The sequence below is a fragment of the Bubalus kerabau genome, chromosome 8 (assembly GCF_029407905.1).
Source record: "Bubalus kerabau isolate K-KA32 ecotype Philippines breed swamp buffalo chromosome 8, PCC_UOA_SB_1v2, whole genome shotgun sequence".
Lineage (NCBI taxonomy): Eukaryota > Metazoa > Chordata > Mammalia > Artiodactyla > Bovidae > Bubalus > Bubalus kerabau.
This window is the reverse complement of record NC_073631.1, coordinates 59,639,612-59,665,677: the sequence shown is the minus strand read 5'-3', so window position 1 is coordinate 59,665,677 and position 26,066 is coordinate 59,639,612. Positions and strand designations below refer to the sequence as shown.

Sequence of the window (26,066 nt, the reverse complement as noted above, 5' to 3'; positions counted from 1 at the left end):
TAAGCTACTTCAAATCCTAAAAGATGATGCCATTAAAGTGTTGCACTCAACATATCAGCAAATTTGGAAAACCCATCAGTGGCCACAGGACTGGAAAAGGTCGGTTTTCATTCCAGTTCCAAAGAAGGGCAGTGCTAAAGAATGTTCAAACTACTGTACAACTGCACTCATTTCATATACTAGCAAAGTAATGCTCAAAATCCTTCAAGCTAGGCTTCAACAGTATGTGCACTGAGAACTTCCAGGTATACAAGCTGGATTTAGAAAAGGCAGAGGAAGCAGAGATCAAATTGCCAACATTAGTTGGATCACAGAAAAAGCATCTACTTCTGCTTCACTGACTATGCTAAAGCCTTTGACTGTGTGGATCACAACAAACTGCAGAAAAATTCTTAAAGAGATGGGAATACCAGACCACCTTACCTGTCTCCTGAGAAATCTGTATGCAGGTCAAGACACAAACTTAGAACTAGATGTAGAACAACAGACTGGTTCAAAACTGGGAAAGGAGTACATCGAGGCTGTATATTGTCACTCTGCATCATATGAAATGCCAGGTTGGATAAATCATAAGGTGCAATCAAGATTGCTGGGAGAAATATCAATAACCTCAGACATGCAGATGATATCACTTCACTGGCAGAAAGTGAAGAGGAACTAAAGATCCTCTCGATGAAGGTAAAGGAGGAGAGTGAAAAAGCTGACTTGAAACTCAACATTCAAAAAACTAAGATTATGGCATCTGGTGCCATCACTTCATGGCAAACCGAAAGGGAAAAAGTGGAAGCAGTGACAGATTTGGTTTTCTTGGGCTCCAAATCACTTCGGACAGTGACTGCAGCCATGAAATGAAAAGACACTTGCTCCCTGAAAGGAAAGCTATGACAAACCTAGAGAGCATATTAAAAAAGCACAGACATCTCTGCTGACATAAAGAGTTGGACCATAAAGAAGGCTCAGTGCTGAAGAATTGATGCCTTCAAAATAGGGTATTGGAGCAGACTCTTGAGAGTCCCTTAGACAGCAAGGAGATCAAACCAGTCAATCCTAAAGGAAATCAACCCTGAATAATCACTGGAAGGACTGTTGCTAAAGCTGAAGTTCCATTACTTTGGCCACCTGATGCGAAGAGCCAACTCATTGGAAAACGCTCTGAGGCTGGGAAAAGACTGAAGGCAAAAGGAGAAGAGGGCGACAGAGGATGAGATGGTTAGATAGCATCACGGAATCAATGGAATTTGAGCAAACTCTGGGAGATAGTGGAGGACAGAGGAGCCTGGTGTGCTCAATCTATGTGGTCACAAAGATTTGGACATGATTTAGTGACTGAACAACAGAGACAGTAACCAGGACAGGTAGAAAGTTGCCATGTTGTATGGAATAAGCCTTATAGAGAGAGGGCATGGAAACTCTACAAAAGGATGGAGAATGGTATCTTTACATGCACTGGGGCATTTAAAGAGATCTAGAGTCAGGAGACTGAACATGAGGCTTCAGAAGAGGAGCTTTCTCTACTTCAGAGGCCACACAGGAAGCTCTCTCATCAGGAGAGCCAGAGATCAGCAAAGGCAGAGATTTTAAAAGATTGTGTAATAGTATTAATTACTGAGAATGAAAGCACTTGCTGCCCATTACATTAGTAGCCTTCAGGGCTGAGACCAAGTCCACTTATTAAGTTATCTTAGCTTTTTTTCCTTTCTTTTTCTTTGCCTGATTTAGTTTGTGCTGGACTGTGTTAGTCGCTCAGTCATGTCCGACTCTTTGCCACTCCACGGACTATAGCCTGCCAGGCTTCTCTGTCCACGGAATACTCCAGGCAAGAATACTGGAGTAGATTGCCATTCCCTTCTCCAGAGGAACTTCCCAACCCAGAGATCAAACCCTGGTCTCCTGCCTTGCAGGCAGATTCTTTACCATTTGAGCTACAGGGAAGTCTGGTTTGGCTTACTTTTATGCTAAATTTACCAGGCTATTTACATTTTAATTTAATTTTGCAGGTGTATGCTACCTAATTTCTCTCATAGTCTGTAACAAAACAAGGGTCATGTGACCAGTGCTCCTATGCCTAAGCCCAGGGGGGACAGATATGTTTTGTGCTTGTCTAAGATTTATTGCTCATGATTATGGGGTGTCCTCGTGGGGTTCCCTTGTGACTCAGCTGGTAAAGAATCTGCCTGCAATGCAGGAGACCTGGGTTCAATCCCTGGGTTGGAAAGATTCCATGGAGAAGGGAAAGGCTACTTGCCGGGAGCCAGCACGGGAGTCCCTGCCCATAACAAGGTTATGTGGGAGAGTTCTGGTGGGCAAGGCGAGCCAGAATTCAAGGGGTGCCCCTCTGGGCCTGCCTGAGCGTCTACCCCAAAACCAGAGTCTGCCTGCTTTACTGCTTTGTGCTCTCACCTATACCTCTGACTTTATGGGGGGCTGTCCCCCACCACCATCTCCCTCTCTGAAAAAGAGTTAACTTACAGCTCCAGTTAATAAAGTTCCTGGGCACAACAAGAGTGTTTTAGTTCACAAACCCCTCAGATGGCTCTCTAACTTGCCTGACAGGTTTACCCGGACTCCTACAGCTATGCATACGATTGTTTACAGTCTCCCAACCACGAGAGGCACAGGAAGCTTAAGATATTCAAATAGTATAGAGCCTCTCGGAGAGTTAGAAATTGTCAGAATAGAACTAGTAGAATATTTCATTGTTGAGCCAATGCTTGCTGCCAAGTTTCCACATCCCCTGTATTGTATCCTTGGAAGTGTATTAATTAATATAGTTGGTATGTAGAAAAAATAAGTAGTGGCCTTGGTGTTAACAACTTTAGACCCTTAAGGTAATAAATTCTTTCCTTTGTTGTAAACCCACTGCACCTCTGCCCTATAGGAATGCAACTTTAACACCTTCAGAGGATGGTGCCAAACTTTAAAATAATTACTCTTAGAGAAAATAAGTCTTATGGTTGACAAACCTTTGTTAGAGTCATAAAATGTTAGCAGGCCTTCTGGCCAGAAGATGATGTAAATCACCTAAACCATTTGTATATGATACGTTTGCAGAAAAGAAACCCTGGTTTCGATAAGGATCAAAGACTGCTGACTTTGCATGATTTCACACCCCCTATTATCCTCTATGTGCAACTTAGGGTATAAAAGCCCCTGTTGAAAATAACGGAGAATAAAGCTATGGGCCTTGCTCACTGAAGCTTGGTCTCCCCATGTCATTCTTTCTCTCACCTCCTGGCTGAATTCCCATCTGGAGTGTGGAGGCTCGTCAAGCCTACTAATCTTGACTGGACTTCTAAGATCTGACCAGGGAGGCCTTAGTGTCTCCTCTCCTTCAGGAGAACAGGAGGACGCCTGCGTCTCCTACGTAGGCCTACGTAGGTGACACAAACTCCTTGTCTTGGAGTTTTATTGGTTTTCCACGTAAACCAAATTATTCAGCCTCTTTTCTCCACTGAATTTTCTCACTGAGCTATCCCTATTTAACCACTCTTTATATCTCTAATTAATACTTAATTAAGCTATCGCTATTCTAATCGCTGACGCCGTCATCTTGAGGGAATCCCTGGATCCAACCGGGGCTGGGCCCCGGCAGCTACTCATTCCAGTATCCTGGCCTGGAGAATTCCTTGGACTGTGTCATCCAGGGGGTTGCAAAGAGTTGGACATGACTGAGCGACTTTCACTTACAGGGGTGTCTCTTTTAGAATTGTTGGAGAAGTATGTAGAGTTTTCTGCACAGCAAGATGGGTGGCAAACCTATCAGTCTATTAAATTTTTCAGCCTCCTGTCATTTTTTCATTTTACTTATAAATACAAACATCATATAGGAAAGGATAAGTGGAAAGTAACTCAATCTGAGAAATTCACCTCAAAGATGGTAACTAGTGCAGAGAGGCTGTGCTGGACTTCTAGGGACCAGGTGGGAAACTGGAGTATAGCACAAGAAACTGAAACATTGCAGGGAAAAAACGAGACACAAAGCATTTATGAACAAATTTCTAGGGAGCAAAAGTGATGAATTCATCAAAGACTCTTGCAATCTAGGCCATACATTAAACTAATCCCTTTCCAACCAGGATACATGATCATGCTCTATTTAGCTGATTTCTTATCTGGCCCTTCTCTTGCTCAGAAGCAATAAATCCCACCCTAAGGAATCAGATTCTCTACTAAGTAAATCCCCAGTCTGGCTGAGTTGGGTCACTTGAGTCATAGTGGTGTTAATCAACATAATGAATTTGCAAACCCAATTTCTTTAAAAGTAGACTATATTATTACTTGTTTATCTATACATACAAACTAGACCCAAGAGTATTTAAGCATGTACTTCAAAGAAATAAAAATCCTTCACTAGAATAGTTAAGAATGGAAACTTGAGTACAGTTAATAAACTTCCTACCCTTTTTTGGACCTTCATATTATTATCCTTAACAGACTTGACTCTTGGAAAATGAATTTTCTTAAGCTTATTATTTCAATCTCTTTTCTTAACTTTGCTTTCCAGCAGGTAGCTGGCAATGAGTAGCCAAAAATATCTCTACAAATTTAAGGAAGACAACAAACCTAGAAGAATGCAGCAAAATAACAAAACTTAGCAAGACTAAATGCTGTTACAATCAACTTAGGAAGTCCAAAGACAAGTTTTGGACTTAGCCATCAACTACTTGGAGATATGACTGATGTCCTCAGAGGTGAAAAGGGGCCCTGGAAGCACAAAATCTTTAATGATGACTAATCAAGTTCTTTCACTTCCCTTTCTAAAGCTATAATATTTGGATTTTTGTAGATTTCAGAGGTTATCTCCATGGAGTACCACTGCAAACATACTATCAATTATGTAAAGGTGAAAATGACTCTGAAAGGGAGCTTTGCCCTCAGAATTCTTTAGCTCCTGCCCTAAAGGATGAGTCCAGGTTCTTGCCAGACCACTGACTGATAACAACTTTGTCACAATGATTTCCTTAAAACACACTCAGAAGTCCAGTCACTGTCACAAGGGGAAATTATTATCATAATTTTAGGCCCAAATTAGGCTATTAAACAATTTTCAACATACCACTTTTTTTTTTTTTTCCTTAGTTCACTGCAGAAATGAATCTTCTAAACCAGAACCTTACATGAGGAGGAAAGTAGATTTTATATATCCTACTATGAGGGATTCCCTGGTGGCTCAGATGGTAAAGAGTCTGCCTGCAATGTGGGAGACTGGGTTTGATCCCTGGGTTGGGAAGATCCCCTGGAGAAGGAAATAGCAACCCACTCTGGGAAAATCCCATGGACAGAGAAGCCTAGCAGGCTACAGTCCATATGATCTTATAAATAAATCAGTTTTAAACTTTATGTAGCTAAATTTATACATTTGGGGTGTACCTAATTTCTAACATTGAAGAGGCATCATGAGAAAGGCCCTCCTTCCCTTAACTTTCTAAAAATGTTCATTCATATTATAAAGGCTCTTACAGTTTTATTTTTTACATTTAATTGGAATTTGCTTTGGTATAAGAAGCAAGGCAGGAATCCAGAGTTTAACTTTTCCCTGCAGCACCTATTGTGGCCATCTCAATTATCTCAACATCACTTATTAAATGGACTATTTTTTTACCCAGTAATTTGAAATCTATTCCTCTTCTTAGCTTCCTTTTTTGTTCAAATTTTTAAATTAATAAATTCAAGCCTGTAATTGTCAGTAGGCTGTGAGACTGCCCATCATGGCAGAGGAAGAATAACATTATGCTCACAATATCATTTTATAATCATAACCCACAAGTGCCCTTAAGTAGAAATTGAACTTCTTGGCTCAGTACTATGAAAAAGAAAACCATGGCATCAACTAGATGAAAAACAAAAGATGTTATGCTTGGCAGGTATTCCAGTTCTCTTTAAGCAACACTGAATAATCCTAATCATAAGACTCAGTTACTTAGGGTTGTTCTGCAGAGCTAATGCTTCCTCATGGGTCTACACAACGTAGGCCTGCCCCGCATGAGATGATCTACAGATACCATCCTGAGCCTCCTTTGTGATGGAGGGAGATCACTGGGAAGAGCTGCTCTTTACACTGTTGATGCTCAAATAAATTTTCTTACGCTTTCTGTATCAGAATTCTGTGTATTCATTGAAAATTTGTTTAAGGGCTTGAGATGATTCAAAGCTCCACTTTTGAGAAAAATGGTGGTTCTGTCCAAGGCATCCTGACAGACCCCAGGTAATGGAGTAGAATGAGCCTATGCCTGGGAACCAATACCAGTTGGATGCTAAATGCTCACACGGAGAAGCAAGCCTTGCTACCTGTCCTCCCGGCATTTTAAGCACATTGGTATCTCTAATCAGCAACTAAGAGTCTTAATATTATTTATACTTCTTTAGAGGAAGTCAACCCAGACTTGACTGGAAAGTTAGTACCTGCCACCCAAAAATACCCTCCAATCCACAGGTGAGATAGCCTACATTGTGAAATGTCATGTACGCTCAGTCGTGCCTGACTCTCTTCGATCCCGTGGACTGTATGTAGCTCACCAGGCTCCTCTGTCCATGGGATTTTCCAGGCAAGAATACTAGAGTGGGTTGCCATTTCCTCCTCCAGGGGATTTTCCCGACCCAGGGATCAAACCCACGTTTCTTGCATCTCCTATATTTGTGGGTGGATCCTTTACCACTGTGCCACTTGGGAAGCCTTGTGACATGTCATAAAGAAGTGATTTATTCTTCTAAATATTATTAGGAAGTTAATAATTACCTTAGCCCTGCCTTTTCTGTGTGAAGATTTAATGGTACACAGAGTCAAGATCACAAACATTCACATCAAGTGCCACTTATGTCTTTTGGAAAACTGTAGCTGAAGACACAGCCTGTTATATTACCCATCTCACATAAAGGGGCCGCAGACCTTTATTTATATAAATAGATCATCTCACATGTCTAGTGCATTTAGCTCCTCTGTGTGCCTCAGTGTTACTCTACTTGAAAATATTTATTCTCTGTATTTTAACATCACAAATTCCTTTAAGTCACTTTTGAAGTCTACAGAATGTATGTGTCAGAAATGGCGGCACTTTAATGGTCTTATTCACCACTATATTCCCAGTTGCTAGAAGAATGTCTGCCCCATGGTCTGTGGTAGTCAATGTGCTGAACAAACAACCAGAAAATAAATGATTCAAGAAATATGCACATACATACCAATGCACAAACAAAAATTACCCAGTGTCTTATGCATGAACACTCATTTTACCAGCAATAATCCAAATGTAAAGAAAGTCTCTGTCATATCCTTCCTTCACTCAGTGTATCTTCACTGCACATCTGCCACATGCCAGAACCCCTCTGACTCAGCTGCTGCTCCTGAAGGGCTCCTAAACCTACCATGGTGAGTTGAGGGGTCATCAGACAACCATCTGACAACGTAATGAGGACAATGGTAAGAGATTTGTGCAGATACCTGGAGAACTCATGGATGGGCACATAGTCAGCTGGGAACACAGAGAGTAGGAACTAGGGTGTGGGGACTGTTTTCCCAAGGTTCTGGCCCAGGTGAGGAGGAGCCAACTGTTGGGAGACAGGGGAAGCATGACTGCAGGAATGTCAAGTGGAGCTGGGGGGAACCAGCAGGCAGGAAGTGACTGGAGCATTAGGTAGAGGACTGGAAATGGGATGATGTGAGGCATAAGGGCGGAGAAGGCAATGGCAACCCACTCCAGTACTCTTGCCTGGAAAATCCCATGGATGGAGGAGCCTTGTAGGCTGCAGTCCATAGGGTCGCTAAGGGTCAGACACGACTGAGCGACTTCACTTTCACTTTTCACTCTCACACATTGGAGAAGGAAATGGCAACCCACTCCAGTGTTCTTGACTGGAGATGGGGGAGCCTGGTGGGCTGCCGTCTACACAGAGTCGGACATGACTGAAGCGACTTAGCAGCAGCAGCAGAGGCATAAGGGAGAAGGCAGTCCGACATACCTGAAAGCCTGCCATTTCCACTGTTGGCAATGGGAAGCTTTTCCATGGGTTGAAGTCAGGCAGGGGCCTGGTAAGATTTGCACCTTAGACAGGTCACCCTAATGGCTGACTGGAAAATGGACTAAAGGGAGAGAAGGCCCAGGGAGGCAGGACTAGTGAGCCCAGGTGAGAGCTGACAAGAGCCTGGAAGAGTGTGTGGTTACAGAAATGGAGAAATGCAAAGGAGAAAGATTTTGGAGAAAATCATATACTTTAGTGCTTGATTTCATAGTTGCAACTGCTTCTGTTCTATATTTCATTATTACTAGTATTCTCTGATAATTCCTAAGGATCTCTTGTTAGGTGAATTTTCTTTTTATTGCCTACTACACTATATTTTTTTCCCCAAATCTTTGCATGCCAATTCTTATGGCAAAAAATAGAGTAACAACCACTGAAGTTGTCATAACAAGGAACAGCTACTTACTTCTCCCTTGCTTTGTGAGAGCAGCAAATAAGACAAACAGAAAGGTGACCTTGCAAAATCTGCTTCTGGGGTACACAGATAAGAAAGCAAGTACTGGGAATATTTTAAAAATATTAATATATTAAAATATTAAAAACCTTATTTGTAAGGTTTATCTAATCCTATCACAGCCATGGATAGGATTTCAAGGTCACCCTATAGACTTAACCAAATACCGTTATTTCAATTAAGTTTAAAAAAAATCTTTAAAATACGTGTCAGAATATGATAGAATCTAGAGATACTACTCTCAAAAATGCACTCTCTCTGCCAGCAATCATCCAAAAGAGTATCTTTGCAGTCTGTTTCTTCTCTTTTCCAGAGTGAGGATAAGACTGTGAGTTAGTACTTCTGCCCTGTTTTTCACAACTACCCCAACCTCTGACTGATGTTACCTTATGCACAATGAGCTCATGTGTGCCATCTGGAAGTGTCCTACCATCTTCCTGCATCAGGGGAACAAAGGAGAATCCAAACAATTTCTTCTCTCCTTTCTCCTTTGCTGTAGAAGGGGGGAAAAAAAAAAGAATCAGTTATTTCAGTGTATGCTTACACACTGTGTTCAGACACACAGATTTGGCGACATGAGTGATCATGAAGAAATAGAACACTGCCCACCCCTCACCCCACACACACATCCGCACCCTTTATACAATGAAGAGCAGCTCTTATGATGGGACTTCTGTCTACAGTGGCCACCCTCTAACCCCATAGTCCTGCCTCATAACCATAAGTTATATTCCTTGACTAATTTTCTTCAAGGGATTCACTATTTGAAATTATGTGTTTTGTTTGTTTGTTTTTTGAAGTTGTAGATTTCCTGTTTCTTCTCCTCACAACCCAACCTCCACCCCTTCTCATAAGCACCACAGAGGGCAAGATACTTGTCTGCTTTATTTTACTCTATGCTTGGTATCTCAAAGAATGCCAAGAACATAGTAGGTTCCCAACAAATGTATGGAACATAAATGAATGAGTGAATGAATGAACTCTCCCTACAGCCACATGTATAAACAGAGACCTCTGAAAGCCACCTCCTTGGAATCAGGCACACAGACAAACACAAACTGCAATCAATAGTTGATAAGAGCTTACTGCGGTAGTATTTGTATGCCAGAAATGAGGCAATGAGGTTTTCCGATGAAAACCCAACTGAATTACAATGGCTAGAACAAGGGTCATTGGCAACTGTTTACAGATAAGGAAACTGAGAGGTCTATCACAATGTTACCTGCTCCAGACCTCTTGTGTGCCATTCTAGTACTTTCCACCCAGCTTCAGCTTCTCCAAAAATGAAGACCGTAAGAAAGAGAATCTGGTTTGCTCAACTGGACTCTGCCCTTGTATTTAGACGTGCAGAGGAGTTGCAGGCTGGCAGCCGTCATGCGCTGGCCTGTTATTCTTGCCTACACAACTGCGGAAGTGGTGGTTTTACTTGACAGAAAAATCCAGCTTTGGGATACAGTAAGCCCCATGCTAGAGGAGTCAGATATGGAAATCCTGAGGATCGGACAAGAGACTCTAATAATAAACACATTATCCCCTTCCAATTGTTTCTGGCATTTAACCACAGGGATGTGGAACCCTGTGCACAGAGTAATTTTAGCTGGCTGGCTTAGGTTCCTAGCATGAGGGCAGCCCTGAATTGTGATTACAGTGAAGGATTTTCTTTTTAAATCATTAATTTCAAGCCTAGAGAGAAAATGGGGAAATACCAACAGTCTTCAAACAAAAGTCACAGCAAAGATCTCTGGAAAGAGATTTATAAGTCAGTGAGTGTGCTGGGTATGGAACTTGTGATTTAGAGGGCAAGACTTATTTAGAAATAATTTCTTAAGTTGCTTTGACTGTCTTTTTGGTGTGGTTTTCGGTATTCAATTTGGAAAGATAAAAAAAAAATTCCAAGATGCATAAAATTAGCAAAGGTAAGGAACAAAGCAATAGCTTCCCTAAATTTGCCCTTGGTTATAAAATAAAAATAAATACCAAGTAAAGTTTAAAGTACATAGCCTTTTTTCCTAAGCTATTAGATCAGGATTAATGAACTAAATAGACTATTATGTATAATATGTATAATACAATCCCCTTTTATTAATAAAACCCCTGAATCTATGGATTCCACCTCTTGACTTTGCAATATGTTTCTTCTTGTAGCTCAACTTGAACAATTCTGCCCCCTGGGACCTCCAATATATCAACTCACCACTCCTTACCCCTTCACTCCCACCTCCCATTTCTATGGCCCATCATTCTAATCACCTCAGTGAAAATACCCTCAACACTCCCCCTTCCACATGTCCACTCATAACACTATACCTTGGCAGAATCCAATTTGTGGCTTATTCTATGCCTAACTTAAGCTTAATTAACACACACTAATAGTACTTTGGCCACCTCATGCAAAGAGTTGACTCATTGGAAAAGACTCTGATGCTGGGAGGGATTGGGGGCAGGAGGAAAAGGGGACGGCAGAGGATGAGATGGCTGGATGGCATCACTGACTCGATGGACGTGAGTCTGAGTGAACTCCTGGAGTTGGTGATGGACAGGGAGGCCTGGCGTGCTGCGATTCATGGGGTTGCAAAGAGTTGGACACGACTAAGCGACTGAACTGAACTGAACTACAAAAGCATCCTGGGACAGGCAAACTTTCGTTTACCTAATCGGCAGACTCCTCTACTTTTCTGGACAATAATTTCATCCATTCTCCTTGTCTCTCAAGCCTCTAATACCCTGATACTTTCACTTTCAGCTCATGGAGAGAGAACTCCTTCACACCCTCGCATCCACCTATCACTCACCTGCATCTGCCCTCCTAGCCCGGAACTGCCCACGCTCCCACCCAAGGCTAATTTTTATCCTTGAGTCCTAGGTCCTGTGCTCCTTCCCCAACTCAAGAACACTGCTCCTACAGGTGTCCCCACTCTCTACATCATCAGGTTTTCTTCTCTACTGAATTATCTCTCCCAAACAAACATACTTTAAAAGTTCCATTTAAAAAAACAAACAACAGCAAAAACTTCCTATGACCTACTTGTTCTATAGCAACTATCTCACATCTCTGCTCACCAGTATTTCTTATAGCAAAGCTTCTTAAAAGATCTGTCTGTACTCACTGCCTGTCCTTCCTTTTCTCCATCTTACTCTTTGACTCCAGTCAGCTTTCAACTCCACAAATCCAAGAGAACCACCTGTCAGGTTCAATGACTTCCATGATGCCAAATCAGGAGATCATTTCTTGGTCCTTATTTTATTTATCACTGGCACCTGACACATGATCAATCCCCTTATGAAAAGCTTTCTTCATTTAGTCTCCTAGGTTCTATTTTTCCTTGATTCTCCTTCAATCTCACTGGCTATTCCTTTTTAATCTACTTAATGATTACTTCTCACTCTCCCCAAATCTAAATGTGTCAATGACCCAAGGATCCATCCTTGGACTTCCCTTTGCTATCTAAACTTTTTACGTAGACATCTCGTCCAGTCTCCTGGCTTTGAAAACCGTGGATATCTGTGATATGCTGGAGCTAACCTGTACTGGTTCACAAGAACTGACAATATGTATCTTCCCTCAACTACAAGATCAGTGATGTCATGTTGGCAGCTTGAAATTGACCATGGTGGGAGTATTTACCCCATGGAAATCAGCAAATGCTATAATTTAGGGCTTCCCCTCCCCTCTCCATCACTCTGAGTGCTGGTTAAATATTTACAGCACACCAATGAACTACATGTTCTCATTATCAAGTTTAAGTCTCCAGCTTGGATCTCATTCAACTGTCTACTTGATGTCTTGAATATCTAATAGACTTCTCAGACTTAGCATATTTAAAATGGAATGTTTGATTTTTTCTCTCCAAACAGATTCTTCCTGTTGTCTTCCCCACTTCATTAAATGACCCCTTCACTCTGAGACCAAAATCTTGAGATCAACCTTGAATTTTCTCCTCCCTTCACATCCAATCTGTCAATAAATCTGTATAAAAGAATCAAACCACTTAAATCTCGTACTTGGAATTCTGCAAAAGACTCCTGAATGGCTTTTCTGTTCCCATCTGGCCCACCTACAATCTATCATCCATACAGTGGGCAGACTTAACTTCAATCTAAAACCTCTAATGCTTCTTTATCACTCCAAATAAAGTCCAAAGTCCTCCTTCCCATGACCTAAAACACAACAGAGGATCTGGTTCTGCTGCTCCCTCTCTGGTTCTCATGTCCAACTCTCTCACTTGCTCATTCTGGCCTCCTTGCTATTCCTGTAAAGTGCCAATCATGTTTGAGAATGCACAGTGATATAGATATATACAAATCAAATATGAATCTGAGCCAATCAGAGGCTTTCCTGGTAACTTCACATGCCTAGGAAAGTTCCCGAGGGTTCCCTTGAGCTGTCTAAGGGCTGGATCAGCTCCTGGCTGAAAAGACAGCACATGGGTCAGGGGTGCCTAAGACCACACAAGCCTGTCAGGCCTTTAATAATGCATCTCCTCTTTCTGTGTAGTCTTCCTAGGCTGTAAAAGTGATGAATTGATTTTTATGAAAGTGAACATCTTAAAAAAAACCTTGTAGATTTCTACAGCTACTTTGTTTCCTCCTTCTTTTTCATCTCTTTCCATAGAGGTTATGGGTTTTTTGAGAATGGCACCATTTACCTCCCAGGATTCCATTCACCTCCATTTCTTTCTCATGGAGGTCTCTGGTTTGTGACACACTTTCTACAGACTATGCCACACTGTTGTTTCAGCTTAGTAAGCAGTACCCAACATAACAAGGCCACGGAGACACTCCATCCACTTACTGGAACAATGCCGAAACTCGAAGCGGATGTGTGCACCCCTGAATTTATCCACGGGGATAGGAAGTTTCAGCAGCTCGGACCACCTGGGGCTGTTGTTATGATAAAGCACAAAGGAGTGGTACTCGCTAGCCGGTGGCTCTCCAGAGCCGAAGGATATAAAATCCTGACAAAGGAAACATGCAGGTTAAAGACAGCTTCATTTCAAGATGATTTTGGAAGGAGCAGAACAATTGCTTTGCTGTGTCTGTGTGCTCCCAAAACAGCACTTAATGTGAAATTACTTCCTCAGTCCTCTTCGGGGCTGTTCTGCACCTGCTTCTGCGGGCAGGCTGTGTTTGGTTCATCCTGAGGCTGGTCTCCCAGGGCCTAATTGCTCAAAGGTGGACCTCGGTGACACATGCTAGCTGAGCAACTGCGTGCCCAACTTGGAGTCAACTACAAAGCAAAATTCTCAACCAGCCACAGCCAAAAGCCTTCTGTGCCTTCCTATAAAACTCAGTAAGCCCCGGGGCTCCCATGAAATACTTCTTCCACAAAGGAATCTGATATGATCACCCCGATTAGCAATACTCTAATCTCCACGTCCTATTTTGGTCATAATGAAAATATGTAGGATTAAATATGGGCTCAGACACTAAAGAATGCCTGCAATATGGGAAACCTGGGTTCAATCCCTGGCTAGGGAAGATCTCCTGGAGAAGGAGATGGCCACCCATTCCAGTATTCTTGCCTGGAGAATCCCATGGACAGAAGAGCCTGGAGAGCTACAGTCCATGGGGTCGCAAAGAGTCAGACATGACTGAGCAACTAAAAAAAAAACCCAACTCCACAAAGAAAAAGTATACCTCTCCAAAACTATAACAGATGAAAGGGAAAAAAATGAAATGGGATAAAAATGCAGAATTTAAGGAGTAGCTGCTATGAGGATGTTTTTGACATGATTAATTAAACAAACTGAAAGCTTATTTCCCATCTTTTCATGATTAAAAACAAACAAACAAATTACATGGGGGTGGAGAAGAAAAATAAGATTGAAAATACTGCAAATCATAAGTTAACTGACTGCACTAAAGATGAACCCAAGGCAAGGATGTGAAATTGTTTTACCAAAAAGAATTCAGCATTAACGTACCTTCAGGGTCTGGCCACTACTCTCTACAATGAACATCGTAACTTCCACGTTTCTGGCCACACTTTTTCCTCCTTTCTCAAATTCTCCCCTTTCTATAGTGATATATAAATCATTCCGCATTTCACCTAGCAGAAGAAGAAAATTGAAACGGCATTATATATATAGTAGGAAGTATAATAGAGTGCTCTATCAAGGAAAAGTTTAGTTCATAAAAAATAGTGTTAGAGCATACAACATACAATATTTATACTTCTATAATAAGATCCTCACCCTTACTGCCAACATCCAAGGAAAGCCAAGGCCAGCCTCTGCTAGCTTGAAATTAGCAATACTGAAAACATACATTTAGAAGGGAAATAAAGGACCTGGGTAGAAAGGTGCTGTTCAGTTTTACCATTTTTCAACATTTCCTTCATTTCATTTATGAGGTGTGATTACAGAATGACAGCTGAGCAGGGGTGGTTCAAAGCAACTAGTCTCAATACTTTATAGTCAAGGCACTTACAGAAGAAGAAATACTTAAGTGGAAGAAAATGATAGGACTGCAAAGGGTACAGTTACAATTTCAATCTTCTAAATTTCATGGACGAAATGATCTCACCCCTGGAAGAATCCAGATTAGTGCTTTACAAACACAGATGTAGAATAATTCAGTCATACAGAGACATTTGGCTTAATATTTCTTGCCATCAAGCTATAAAACAAATGAGAAAGGCCCTGGATTCAAACTGACTTAGTCTATGTACACATATATCATCTATTGTTTTTTCTCCATTGGCTATTTATGAAACTTGAATGCTTTTTCATTTTGCCCCTTTCTTACTACTGCAAGGAAAAAAAAAATAGAAATTGTATGCCAACTGGCAAAGAGAGGCAAACACGCTTGACAACCTGCTTTTATTTCTCCTGTAAGAATTAAATTAGGGGTAGGCAATAAGTGGATACGGACATGAGAAGTAAGTCAACAACGTGTGACTAGAAAGTTTTTGAAGGTAAATACTGGCGAGGTCAGCAAGGTTGAATGTACTTTTACTTAACACCGCTTCCAAACATTTGAACACTCAAAAGCAATACTGCTTTGTTCTAATTAAAAAAAAAAAACACCTCTCCTTAAGAAAGCAAATCACCAGAAGGAACAATAACCATACAAATGTACCCACATTTGGGAAATTTATCAAACTTCTGACCAAAATGTATATAAGAAAGTACCCGAGCTTTCAAAACTATGGGGGAATACCAGTGTGCGTGGCCACCTTCCTCCACAAAGGGGGACTTTTAATAGAGCATCATTTGCAAATGACCTTGCCTGACCAGGAAACAGATGGGCCACAAAAGGGAGACACTGAGTAAGTTCTAAAAAAGATGAAATCTCACGCCCTCTTTAGAAAGTGTATGTAAGGAATACATTAATGGAAACAACTGATACAGTGGTCTCTGTCTTATGAATTTCTTAGTTCTCTCATGTAGCTCCTACAACCAACTTGAGAAGGCAATGAACTTGGAACTCCAGGAGAAAAGCAACATATTTCAACACACACATTTGCATGCTCTGAAAGTTTTCTGGTTTAACCATCTCAATTTTTTTAAAAAATTAGGAAATTATCCCACAAATTTCACAAATTCTCTACAGTTTTATAACCTGATTCATTTAATTACTATATATTTATCATTAAGTTTCTATATATTTATATATATATATATATTCATACATACACACATACATTCTCAACACTATTTATTTTAACAATTCCAATGCAGAATATAAGCTCACAAACTATGTCTTCCAAATTCACCAGTTTCAACTCAAAACAGGCCTGCAGTGCTAATGGTCTGCACATGTGCTATTTCAACAACTGTCTGAGGGGAAATTCTTGACAATACTGTTCCCATGAACAGATTTGCCAGGTAAAAAAACAATACAAAAATCAAGGTACTTTAGAACACACACCCCCCACACAGCAGTAGGAAAATTCCTTTGCTTCTGGAGTAGGTGACATATGAGTGGTTGAGGTGACACACAGCCTATAGAACACACACTGATTAACGGGAAGTGTAGCTACAGGGGCTTTTACCTTAGAAATTTCTCATAATGAGTGATCAGCCTGTCCAAACCACATGGGGATTAACTGTCCTGGAAATGAAGAGTAAGTGCTTCTTGGGAGGGGGACTTCCAACACTCATCTATTGGCAGGGCCAGTAATTCTGGCTTAAGCAAAGTGGAGGGAGGGAGGTCTGCAAGACAACCTGTTTCTCGCTGTGTGCAGGCTGGGCCCTGCAGAGCAACAGGGATGGAGGGAGAGTAAAATACCACCAGGGCCGCGAAATTCTTTCTCCATGTATTCATTTAGCAAATAGACTGTGAGCACCTACTATGTGTCAGATGTTATCTTAAGTCCAGCAGACTCAGTAATGGACAAAGCAAAAATGCCTTCGCAGCAGAGCTTAGAGTCTAGTAGGAAAAGATTTTGAACAAAGAAGTAAAACACAGAGCACCCTGAATAATGCTAAGAGCTATGGATCAAAGTGAGACAGAGAAGGGGACAGGGTGCTGAATGAGGCAGAGAGGCTGTCCCATGAGAGAAGCCCTCACTAAGAGGATGAGACATCTGTGGAAACGAGGCTGTCTTTCCAAAGGGAGGTTTCATATGGCCTTCGCTTCCCAAATGGACCCCTGCAGCTGGGTTAGCTTATAACTGAGCTGGATTCTTCTCTCTTTTCTGAGTTCAAATAAGCCTAAAGAATGTAGGGTCTCGGGAAGACTGGAATAAGGAGATCTGGATTCCAACTTTCCCTGCCACTGTCTCCTGTCTGTGACATTAGTCTAGACAGAGCAAGATAAACCTTGGGCCTCACGTGTCTGTGTCACTCAAGTGGGAGGTGGTAAAGGCAGGGGTAGGGGTGGGAGAGCCAGTAGCAGGGACAAGACTGCTTTGTTATGTTTCCTTTTCTGTAGAATTTCTAGAATACAACACATTCATAAATAAAAACACCTTACACACACATTGTACTTTTCTGTTCTTTAACTGCCACTGTCCCTGAAACCCTCTTTATCTTCCCCCAAACTTTTTTTAAAATTTTTATTTCGCAAAGTTTTTAGACTAAAGTAAGATTTCTCTGAAAAGAGAAAACATGACAAGAACATTTCTCTTGGATGACATTCTACATGCGTCCACCCCCCTCAGGAATCCATAGCTTGCTGTGTTCTAATACTGCAAGGTGCCATGTTTTGCCAAAATATGTCGAAGGATAAAGTTGAAACAAGTGTTAATTAAAGTCAATACACTTGAGGTTGACTCTAGAGAAAGCCAACCTAAAGGAAACTAATAAGCCCAAATGATGTTAAGAAAGCAAATCCTGGGTAATTAAGAGAGAAATCATAAGGTGGGTATGAAATGGAGTCATAGCACCAATCATGAAAAGCTACTTGCCTGACAATGTTTATTAACACCTTGCACCTCTTAAATTTATTCCTCTGTAAATTTGACGTGCTTGACACTTTCCTCTGTTTCACAGGCCCTGTTTCACTGGGAAGCCTTCAAAATATCACTGTAGATGAGATAAAGATAAGGCCACAGAAGTAGGAACAAATTCAAAAAGAGTTCAGTAACTACAATCAAATGGGGTTGATTTGTGGCTTATCCTCAATGGGCAACAGGCTTTTATCAGTTCTGTAAACCTGGATTCTGTCCTATGAATGCCTTGGATAAAGTCACAGAGGACAAGCTCATCACATCAAGTAAAACATTGTCCCCAGCCATAGGCGCTAGTCCAGTGCCTCTTCTGTGCTAGAAAATTGTCACTTTTGAAGCTGGAAAATAAAAGTTTCCATACTTCTTAAAAACAAAAGACTATATGTAAATGACTATAGGATTTTTGTGAACTTAGATTATGATGATGGTGCTTAGTAGTAGATAGACAGACAGTAGTCAGGTACTTTGCCAAGTGCTGTAAGTAGAATATCTCATTAAATCCACACATAAACCTTATAACAAGGTCCTATTATTTCCATTTCACAGATGAGGAAACCGAAGTACAGAGATTAAGAAACATGTCCAATGTATTACCAGTATCTCTGTTTACCCATGAAAATGTAATTCAACAGGTAAGAACATTCATCAAATAAGCTAGCGTAATTCAGCCTTTGCCTCCAAAAGACCAATGCCCTAAATAAGGGAGATTTAGTCCCACCCTAATTGGCCAGACCAGTTGTCAAGCAATGATTTCATTTCTAGGAATGAGACAGAACATGTATGCTTCAGACCATAAACAACACAGAGAAGGCACTCATCAGTGGAGAGATGAGGGTGACAAGAAGTTAACTGAACTTTGAAATGTTGAGGTTACAAGCAGAAAAACTCAACCCAGTGGACAGAAGGTAAAAGGAAACTAGTTCAACATGAAAAGTCATTTGGAGAGATGACATGAGATGTGATGATGTGATCTTGGCCATTTAAGTACTCAAGTACAGCCAGGAAACCATCCCCTAGGACCCGAGGAAGAAATTCATGCACTGGACATGTAGCTGAGCTGGATGGCCCTTTGCGTGTGTAGCAGGCACTTCCTTACCTCCCCAAAGATGTCCAGGTCCTAATCCCATGAACCTGTGAATATGTTACCTTACATGACAAAAGGGGTTTTACAGACATGATTAAGTTGAGACTCTTATGATGGGAAAATTTTCTTTGATTATGAGAATGGGCTCAATTTAATTTCAAAAATCCTTATAAGAGGGAGGCAAAAAGTCAGAGTCAGAGAAGGAGATACGATGAGAGAATTGGACGTTGAATGATGTGGGGCCATGAGCCAAGGAGTACAGGCCACCTCCAGGAGCTAGAAAAGGCAAGGAAATGGATTCTCCTTCAGAATCATCAGAAGAAATACAGCCCTGCTGATTCTGGGATATTAGCCCAGAGAGACCCGTGCAAATTTCTCACCCCCAGAACTGTAGTCCATTTGCATTGTTTTAAGCCACTCCATTTGTGCTGATCTGTTACAGCAGCCATAGGAAATGAATACAATATGCCATGCACACTTAAACTTCCATCACCTCAGGACATCTTCAAGGAGGGGACAGAGCAAGGGGCAAGGGCAAGCTTCCCAGGTAATTGAAATCAAAGCAAACCACATACAAGGAAAATTTATGCATGGGATGAAAAATTAACTTTGGATTTCTCACATAGAGTACGCTTGAGTAAAACATACCTGGTGCTCTTGTTTCTGTTTTATTTTAAAAGAGTACTCTGAGATGTTGAACTTTTGAGGGGGTAGATTTTTAATTTTTTTTTAATTTAAATTTATTTATTTTAATTGGAGGCTAATTAGTTTACAATATTGGAGGCTAATTAATTGTTTTTGATGACTATCAAACAAGCACTGGCAAATGAGCAACAGCAGTCATGAGGGGCTTTCCAGGCAGTGGTGCAGAGAAAAAGGAGCAGGAACAGGGTGCCCTTTACACTCTAGGACCACACATGCATCTCTGATAGTAGCAGTTGGGGAAAGTCCTACACCCACAGGCAGTGGGGCATGTCAGCTTCCTAATCTGGGGGCACCAGGTCTCTCCTTGGTCACTGTGGCATTCGTTGTTTAAGAGACCACCATACCCTTGGTAAGGGCATGATCAGGGGGTTCAGATTTAAACAGGCCAGTTGCAACTGTGTGATGTAGAGGTCCATGACTTGGCCTGGGGGGTGGTGAATTTTAGTTAGATTTAGGATATATTTTTTAGAGAAGACCAAGTCAAGTAGGTTCCTACCTCTTTCTCTAAAAGAATGATTATTTGAGGCAATTCCATCTGGTGATGTACATATCTCTTCCAGTAAGTGGTAAATAATACTAATAATATATATATATATATATATTTAAAAGAATAAAACTATATATCTTCTTAAATGGGAGGCAAATATACCTACAACATTTTTCATTCCCCAGTCTTATAAATCATTATCTAGTCAACTTTGACCAAATAGAAGCTTGACTTACCTGAACTATTGCCTAAAAAACAAAAAGGAGGCTTACTTTTGAAGACACTTGGAAAATAAACTTAAATCTTGAAATCACTATCACAGCTACTATTGCTAGCAACCATTTGAAACATAGGCTCTGTTAATAATTTTTAGCAAGGTCTTCTAGTCTCCAAATCTCAACCCTTCATGGCCCCATCATTCTACGACTTCCCCATAATTCCTTGTAGGATTAGGAACTTTAAAGATGTATTAAAAGTGAATGCATTGGAAGGTATTAATTAGAGTGGCTCAGTAGCAATGCAAGAGACACAGGAGATGTGGGTTTGATCCCTAGGTCAGGAAGATCCCCTGGAGGAGGAAATGGCAACCCACTCCAGTATTCTTGCCTGAAGAAGCTCATGGACAGAAGAGCCAGGTGGGCTACAGTCCATGGGGTCGCAAAGAGTTGGATGCAACTGAGCCACTGAGCACACACACACAACAAACAGGGACAGTTTTACTGGTTGATATGTGAGAATCCATGGACAGAGGAGCCTGCTGGGCTACAGTCCATGGGGTTGCAAAGAGTTGGACATGACTAAGCGACTAACACACACACACACACACACACACACACACACACACGAGAATGAGTCTCCAGGAGAGTGTGTACAGGTAGGGAAGATAAAGTATGGAGACCAGGATGACTCCATAAACTCAGAATAAGAGTGGACCCTTACAGTGGGAGGAGGGCATGGCCTGATCGCCCATGACATGCCTGACACATCAGCCGACTTTGTTCCAAAATGTCTGGTGGGTGGAAAATTACTCCTTCCTGATATTCAGCAAAGGTTCAAGCTCTGCTTGTACAGTCTGTTAAGACATTTAGGGCTTGGCTATTCAATCCTGTAATCACTGCCACACGTGGCAACTGAATCCTTGAAATGGGACTTGGCTGAAAAGAGAGATGTGCTGTAAAGTACAACAGTTACCAGCCTTCAAAGACTTAAGTTGAAATAGTGTAAAACAACTCATTACAAAATATTTATATGGACTATCTATTAAAAGGATATTTTGGATGCATTGTGTTAAATAAAATATACTGTTAAAATTAATTTCATCTCTTTCTTCCTACCTTTTTTTCAAGTGGTTACTGGAAAAGTTAAAGGTACATTTGTGGCTTGTATTGTATTTCTATTGGAGAGCACTGATTGAAACATTTTCAGCGCCCTCCCTCTCATAAGCTCAGAGACCAGACCATGGAACTTTCTGCAGGGTTATTTAGTTTGTAGGTGGCAGTAATGGAGCTTCACAGAGGGAAAATTTTCTTCTTTGGAAGTTCGGTAGGGCTAAGAAATAAAGTGCTGAATGACTGACCCTTAGTAACAGAGGACTTCGTGACAAGGCAAAAACAGAGGGGCAGGTTGCCTCTTTATACCAGATGACATTCCAGAGATCAACCCGTGTAAAAGACAGACTAAGAGATGAATCTCTATTTCCATGTTTTTCCCATTCCCAAAAGAGTTTGGCATTGATGACATTCTGTGACCCTCAAGAAAAGTTGTGTGTATGTTCCCATTAGTGTCCGGACCACAGATAATTCATTCTGCAGAAAGGCAGTGACTAAGTTAATGAAGGTCCTGTAGGTATAAACACATGCCTCACCCATCCTGACCTCTATCAGAACACAAATTAACCCTGGAGGACAAGTCTAGAGAAAGGGAAAAAAAAAAAAAAATCACATTAGCAGACTGTCAGTACAACACTGGGATCAGAAATGCTGTTCATATACGTTTTTCTCATGGAAAACTCAGCTCAAATTTTCATCAAAGCCACGAGTGAGAGAGTGTAAATTAATCAGCAAGTCATAATTCTGAAAATAAAGAAAAACAAAACAACGACTGTTATGTTTGCCAATGTAAAACATTCCATTGAGTTGTAAAGTTGCTTTCTTTTCAGCTGTTTAAGTTTATACACACATCTCTCCTTTCTTCATCCAATTTGTAAGACTCAGAAGCCAAAGAAGAAGAAAAAAATGGAAGAAAAAGAAAGTGCTTTAAAAAAAATCTCTTGCAGTCTCAGGCACTACAGACATGTGTCTGGGAAGATTGAGTCCCTGGTCAGCATCACGTGGTGCAGGGAAGGGAAAGAAGCAAGCCTGATTCCACAGTAAGTTCATTTCCATCATTAAAGCCAGACAAGAGCTGCGTGAGCACAGCACATCCCAGACAATTATTCAGCCAGTGAAGTGTCATGTTGCTTAATATTTTTTCCATTTCTCAATGATACTGCTCGGAGACCAAGCTGAGGAATTCTTCCAGCAGCTGGCTGCATTCTGTTCTAAAATATGTTTTTTATATTCGATTTACCCATCAATTTGCTTCCCAGTGGGATGAAATTTTTTTCTTTTCTGCTGAAGAGGAAATACTAGCTATTTATAGCAACTGAAGGAAATAATGAATGGTTCCAAGAGCCAATGGATAACATGCCATCAAGTAAACAGTGCTATAAACAGTCATTTTTGACAATAGTAACAGGAGATGCTCAGGCAGAGTGGGTCTTTAAGCTGGGTCAGGTCATCTCAGGAAACTTCCCAGGCTGTTCTCTTAGCCCTCCCTGCGTGAGTGATTTCCATCAGGAGATCAAATGTCATAGCGATCAATGCCGGTCAGTTTCTGCAACATGTTAGGTCTTTATGGATAACAAGCCCACCACTAACTCTTACAGCTGTAACAGGGGCCTCGTCTGAAGCAATATTCATGGTTCGCTTTTTACACATGGGATTTAAACAGCGACTTAAAGGATCTTGTTTCTAAAAATATTGTCAACAATTTGAGACTGTTTGGTTTTTCTATTTTTTTGCTCGGTTGTGTAGGGTAGAATGCAGAACCCTACGAAAGACTATTACTTGGCATTTACTTTGATAGTGTGAGTATCCTTAATCTCTACCCTTTTCACTCGGAAACACTTTTTGGGATTTTCCTTTGGAGTCTCCTTTGGTTGCTAATATAGATCTGATGTACATATACAAATAGAACTAAAAATACATATGGTATTTGCATACGGCTGCTTAGTACATACATATATACTTCTGGTGGAAAATCCTCCAAGAAAGGCTAACCATTGCTTAATAAATGTTCTTATCAAAACTTGTAAGGATTTCCCCTAAGTGACTTCAATAATACTTCCCACCAAAGGGTAAAATATTTTCTGAATTCAACTTCAGTTTTCCTTCTTATTATGGTCATAATGAAAAGCAGGCATGGCCCCCACAAGTTATCCATCCTGATGTGAAAAAAATGTAAAGATTAAAAAAAAAAAGAATTAAGTATTTCAATTTATTCTTTAGCACAGCCCATTTGAACTCTTTGAAGCTGACAGTTTGAAAACTTTCTCAAGTGCCAAAAGGAGACAAAACAGCCATATTTCATCATGTGGTTCATTCTGAGTCACTTACCAGGCATAATAATATTAGAAAAACCCAACTTCCTGGTGATGGATACTCCATGAGAAAATACTGATGAGTATTCCCTTCTGATTTGTTCAATGTCTCCATGCAAGAGTTGTAAAGAAACAGCTAAACCTAAATTAAATGAGACCAGAATTAAAAACAGAAGGATAGAAATAGCATGAACAGAAACTGAAATTGTTTCAACAAGTCCAAATCTATGGTATCATTGTTTTAAACTAAAGATTAACATTTAGACAAAATTAACAGAGTCTATAAGACAAATATCTAGAGAACACTTTTCCAACTTGACCACCTTAGTTTATCCACTTATAAAGAAGGTCCCTAGAAGCTGGAAAAAACTTGAACAGAACACTAAGAAGAGGAAGTTTGGCTGCTAGTCCCAACACCCACTTCTCCATTCCCTGCCTGACAGAAACACCCTTGCACCAAACTCATCCTTGCAAATGGCAGGGGCATTTCAGCCCTGGAAGACACTGAACTTAAAATGGGAGTTCTAATTTCTTAAAAACTCTATAAAGTCTGTAAATAATTTCTTATCAAATATCATATAGATGAGCACAAATCTAAAGACATTAAAATTCAAGGATTTTAAGGATATCCATAGAGCTGTTTCTTTCTTTTCTTTTTTTTTTTTAAGTAAGAAAGGTCATTAAAATGAAACCAACATTGTATTCTTAATATTATATATGGTACAAACTAATAATCACATTATTTTCCACCAAGCATATATAACAAAATGCAGGCCATTTAGATAAACAAAAGGAAATTTAGTCAGTAAAACGGTAAAAATTATTTTTTTTGTTACCCCAATTATAGTGACATGACCACAGTAGAATATATTCAAGACACTGAATGACACATTTTTCATACCTCATTTTTCCAAACCTCAGGCAAGAGCTAGAGAAAAAAAAATTAATGTCTTATCTTTTTTAATGTTTCCCTATTTTCAACATGCTGCTTCTCTTTTAGTTCCCTATTCCTTTTTCCATCTATTATTTTTAAACTAAGAAAAAAAAGTCCATCACTTACATTAGTGATAGAAAATGAAACCAGTCAAAGGTGACTTATATTTAAAAAAAAACTTTCAAGCATCATTAACCTGAACTCAAAATGAATGTGGATGATGGAATCAAGAGGATGATCAAACCGTACTCTAAAAATCCTCCATCTACATTCTGATCACCTTTTTCACTCAATAACACCCTTACTATTGTGCCACTTGTCATTCCCAATTCCTAACACACAGCACTACAAAGCTAATTGCCAACATACACCATAAGCCTGGCAACAATCAGGCTGGGATGAAACAAATGTAAGATATTTGCCATTCATCTAGATTAGGATCTTTCTTTCACTCCCCTTCAGCAATAAGAAGCAACAATAAAAGCAGTGCTCTGTTGGAAAAGCATTATGCTCAGAGAGAAGATGAAGCCTTTCCTGGGGTGCAAGCCAAACCAGGATGAGGCATACCGAAGGGGCAGTGACATAAGCAAAGAAGGCCAGGATGCGGCTGCGTCACCGTGTCTTCTGGTGTGTGGATCTAATAGAATGTTGGTGTTGGAAAGTTGCTTTGAGAATTAGATTAAATCTGGCAGGCACTCAGGAACTTTAATTAAATCTTCATCTTATTTTTACCTAACTATCTTTTAGCTCACTCCCCACCCTCACCCCACATGAGCTGGGTGACTGAGGCGATAAAATGGAGGCACATCAGCCCTCTGAAAGCCACATGGACTGAAGCAGGGGAGAATGAGCAGCCTGGATGGTTTGATGGTGACAACTTTGATGTGGTACCATTGGCTCCTTTTAAAACCCAGAGGCAGGCGAACGAAGATAAACTAACAGATGTTATAATCCATCTGTCTCAGCAGCTATTTCTTCTTGACTCACGCTCTCCACTACCCCCACCTCATTACTGGTGTCTCTGTTCTCCTCCTACTTCTGTCCTTTTGCCTTCAAAACATTCACCCACACTGTCACCATCATCATGAACATCATCAGGGTCTGGTATTTGTACAATAGCAGTGTGTGCCAGATAGGGTATGTAATAACAGTCCCTCCTGCTGGGTAGAACACTGTTGCAGTCCTGGGGTACTATCAGCAATGCTTTCAAATAGAGAATCACATGCACTAAATCCCTGAGGTCCTGTGATGTTTTGCAAGAGCAGGTCATTTTATTAGAAATTCTCATCAAAGGACCTGATCAGAGATACTAGCAACCTTATATGGTATGTATAAAGTAAGAAGAGAAAAGA

General features: G+C 40.6%; 1 protein-coding gene across 2 annotated transcripts in view; it reads right to left on the bottom strand.

The window, feature by feature from the left end:
* DOCK4 (dedicator of cytokinesis 4) overlaps positions 1-26,066 on the bottom strand; it is a 474,953-nt gene that overhangs the window by 172,431 nt on the left and 276,456 nt on the right. For both annotated transcript variants that reach the window (XR_008717856.1, XM_055590348.1), the window contains exons 13-16: positions 23,797-23,922; positions 14,395-14,519; positions 13,263-13,425; positions 8,857-8,963 (exon numbers count right to left, since the gene is read on the bottom strand). Coding sequence is in view for 1 of the 2 variants with exons in the window: in XM_055590348.1 (XP_055446323.1) it covers positions 8,857-8,963; positions 13,263-13,425; positions 14,395-14,519; positions 23,797-23,922 (521 nt within the window). In the remaining variant the exon portion in view is untranslated. The remainder of the gene's footprint in view (positions 1-8,856; positions 8,964-13,262; positions 13,426-14,394; positions 14,520-23,796; positions 23,923-26,066) is intronic.